Source organism: Phaethon lepturus, unplaced genomic scaffold, assembly GCF_000687285.1.
Source record: "Phaethon lepturus isolate BGI_N335 unplaced genomic scaffold, ASM68728v1 scaffold46889, whole genome shotgun sequence".
Lineage (NCBI taxonomy): Eukaryota > Metazoa > Chordata > Aves > Phaethontiformes > Phaethontidae > Phaethon > Phaethon lepturus.
In genome coordinates, this window is record NW_010562184.1 from 1 (window position 1) to 3,627 (window position 3,627).

At 41.0% G+C, this 3,627-nt stretch overlaps 1 protein-coding gene across 1 annotated transcript in view; it reads left to right on the forward strand.

Annotated features, from left to right (window-relative positions):
• Nucleotides 1-939: 939 nt before the first annotated feature.
• NPEPL1 (aminopeptidase-like 1) overlaps nt 940-3,627 on the forward strand; it is a gene marked incomplete at its 5' end in the record, with an annotated part of 13,417 nt that continues 10,729 nt past the window's right edge. Inside the window, 2 exons of the mRNA XM_010294191.1 lie at nt 940-1,125; nt 2,279-2,449. Coding sequence (XP_010292493.1) covers nt 940-1,125; nt 2,279-2,449 — 357 coding nt within the window. The remainder of the gene's footprint in view (nt 1,126-2,278; nt 2,450-3,627) is intronic.

Below are 3,627 nucleotides of genomic sequence, written 5' to 3' on the forward strand. Positions count from 1 at the left end.
CGCAGCCCTTGCGCCCACTTCGGTGGGTGAGAAGTGCTTTGCCTTCCCCTGAGTGGCACGGGGGTGTCTGCAATTAACGTAATTACCGAAACGCGCTTTCTCAGGTGCCGGATGGCTGGCGGGAGGCTGAGCCTCGCTCCTGCAGAGGGTGAAGGCGATGGCAGCGCCTTCCCCTCCTCTGCTTCCAGCTGCAGCGGGGGGGTGTGCGGACCTGCTTTTATTTAGATGGTGTTGACGGCTTGTGGCAAGATGGTCAATGTTTTGCTTCGCGCTTTTAGGTCTCCAGATGTTTGGCGGATTTTTTTGCTGGACTCCGAAGTCTCTTATGACAATAATTAAGCTTCTTTTCGTTTGTTTTTCATTAAATTGCTGTGTGAGACAATAACTCGGCACTAGTAAATCTGTGCGGACCTGCTTTTATTTAGATGGTGTTGACGGCTTGTGGCAAGATGGTCAATGTTTTGCTTCGCGCTTTTAGGTCTCCAGATGTTTGGCGGATTTTTTTGCTGGACTCCGAAGTCTCTTATGACAATAATTAAGCTTCTTTTCGTTTGTTTTTCATTAAATTGCTGTGTGAGACAATAACTCGGCACTAGTAAATCAGTTCATCTATTTACTCACTAGGAAAACTGTCTCAACTTAAAAAAAGCTCTGAGGAGTGTTTGCACTTACATGGTGTGTGTTTTTAAATTGCAATTCCTATGGCTTAAAAGGGATGCTTGTAATAGCTCATTTGTATTTTCTGGTTAATAAACAGGTTTGTCATATTTCCCGTTTCTTTTCACTCTAGAGGCTATTGCATTTAAAAGTGTGGGCACAATGTCTTTGTCTCCAACACCTAAAATCCTGTAATTAAAGAGTGCCTGAATATAGTGGGGATGACATGGAAAGAAAAGTCTGATGCAGTTCTTTGTCTTTAAATTTGTCTTTTCTCCCCAGATATGGCAATCCGCTTTAAGCACTCTGAATCCAAACCCCACCGACAGCTGTCCTCTCTACCTGAATTATGCCACTGTGGCCGCTTTGCCTTCCAGGGTCAGCCGACACAATAGTCCATCTGCAGCTCAGTTCATCACCCGCCTGGTTAGAAATTGCCTTCCAGGAGGTGTCAACAGATGTATTGTTGTAAGTGGCTCTTTGAAAATGCTTTTGGTGAAATGTCTGGTCAAGTATTTTCTCGAAATTTCAGGATTTTAGCTGTATCCAAGGAGACTGGAGGTGGGCAGGTTTTACTGTTATAATTATACTGACATTTATAAGTGGTTTTGCACTGACGCATAAACGGGACCTAACTATAATAGCTTATGCCTGCTCAAGCAGTTGGAGGGAATTAAGGTTGCATATGTATGGAATGTCTTCAACTAGGAATGTCCACGATTCCCTAATCAGCAGTGGCTTGTTTCAAACTAGTATTTATGAATTAGCACGTGCTTTGGAAGATTGACATAGCCTGTATGCAGGGTGCTATGTCTATATTGCATAACTCATTTAAGGTGCCTTGTTTGTGTTACTGAGTTTTAAAAGTCTTAATGCAAACTAGTACTCCAGTGTGAGTCCTTTGCAGGACAAGCTCTTGGACTGCTTTGGTCATCTTCTTTAGGAGTCTGTTGAATTTTTTATTTGTTTCTATGGCTCCTCTAGATTAATTCTGATTTCTAGGTTGTTAGAGAAAGCTCACATAGTGTCAGGAACAAAATCTAATTATACTCTTTACTGGGAGGACTTATTTGCAAGAGTAATAACTCTGTTTAATTTTTTCCCCTTATAGTTAACTTTGAAAATGTTTAGCTAAAACTGCTTTCCATGGCTAATTTCTGTAATGAACTTCAGAAAAATATTCTGCCTGTTAAAAAGCTTTGGGTTAATATTAGCCCTATTCTCATATCATTTCTCTGTTTTGAACACTCATTGATGGTTCCCATGCTTTTTTGTCTTGACCTGTAGGCTAACGTGTGGTAATTGCGTTAGTGTAATTAAAGTAGTCCAGCTCCCTTATAAGGATGTACTAATTCCCACACAGTCAAGTCCAGCAGTGTAATTTATTTCCATGTGGGAAATGAATTGAACCAGTTCAGTGTGGTACTGTTCGTACTGCCACTCCATCCATGCAAAACGTGACATATGAGTATGTCTTGATTCAGACATCAGTTATTTCCCACCCACCCTGTTGTGGTTTTTTCCCTTCTTCACCAATAATATCACAGGTAACAGATCCTTTTAGATATACTGTTCCACATCCCCAATATCTGACTTGTTTGTCTTCTGGCTGCTGTTTCAGATGGTCTGTGAGCGGTCTGAAGTCTTCGCTTCTGCTTGCGCGTTGGCCAGGGCTTTCCCCTTGTTCACACACCGGTCCAGTGCATCCAGACGCACAGAGAAGAAAACTGTAACGGTAGAGTTTTTCCTGGTTGGACAAAACAATGGACCAATAGAAGTGGCAACACTTAAAGTAAGATTTGGGGGTTTTTCCGTCATTGGTTGTTTCCATTATTCCTTTCTTTTTTTTTTTTTAATTTTTCTTCTGTTTGTTCCATGCACAAATACATCTGTCTCAGGCTACATTTGGAATAGGTGGTGTATCTAAAGTAATAAATTATCCTAGGTCAGAGTTCCTTGAGATGGATCAGTTCACAGCACCTGTGAGTAGAAATATTGAACGTACTACTGCAGCAAAGGCTGAAGATGTTACTGAGAATTTAGATTTCAGGGGTGGAAAACACCAAACAAGTAGCACAAAGAAAATTTCTCTCTTCTCATGTTGATCGTAGATGCAAATACGATCGTAGATGTATTTTTAGGCTTTAGTATTACAATGCCTTCAGTGTGTGGGCTCCTTGCTTTCTTTTTCCTGGGCAAAATCTTTATGTGGCTGTGCAGGTGAATGTCACAGTGAAGTCACTAAAAGGTGCTTATTCTGGGATCACACACAGCTTCTCTCTGGCTGATGTACCTCTTTGGCTGAGTTTTTCTAGCAGAACTGTAGCCAGAAACAAGACCATAAGAAACGTTACAGCTTGGAGATGAGCTATGCTTAACAGTTAAATATGTCTTAAGTCATTTTTCAATAGCAGATAATGAAAGGCTGTTTCCCTTGCACCTGACTATTACAGAGAGGAAACTCCACATCAGGTAACTCTTAGTATGCTATGTCATTCGTCTTCAAGATCCTGACTTAAAAGCTATTCCAAGGTTTGCATGTCAGTTGCTGTTCGGCAACTCCCTGTTCAGTGCTCCAGGTTCTGTGCTTCAATACAGATGGACAGTCAGTGAGGTTACACAAATACCTTAAAAAGTCTGGAAATGGATTTGGCAAAGCAGACAGTGTTGCTGTATCTGAAATTTGCGGAATTGCAGCTTTAGGGTATTTTTTTGTTTCAGTATCTTTTCCTCCGTACTTAGTCTTTACCCTGAATTGGCCACAGCAAGTGATACCAGACCAGTTTTCAGGAAAGTGACAGACGTGCTATGATTACAGCTGTTGATCACTCAATTTTTCCATGCCCCAAATCAGCAAAAACATAATTGGTGTCAAAAACAGTGCCTTCAGATAAGTAGATTTCAAATCACTTGGGTTATTTATAACTAAAAAACAAAGCTCAAATGATTTCTACCTCCTGTTCTTTCCCT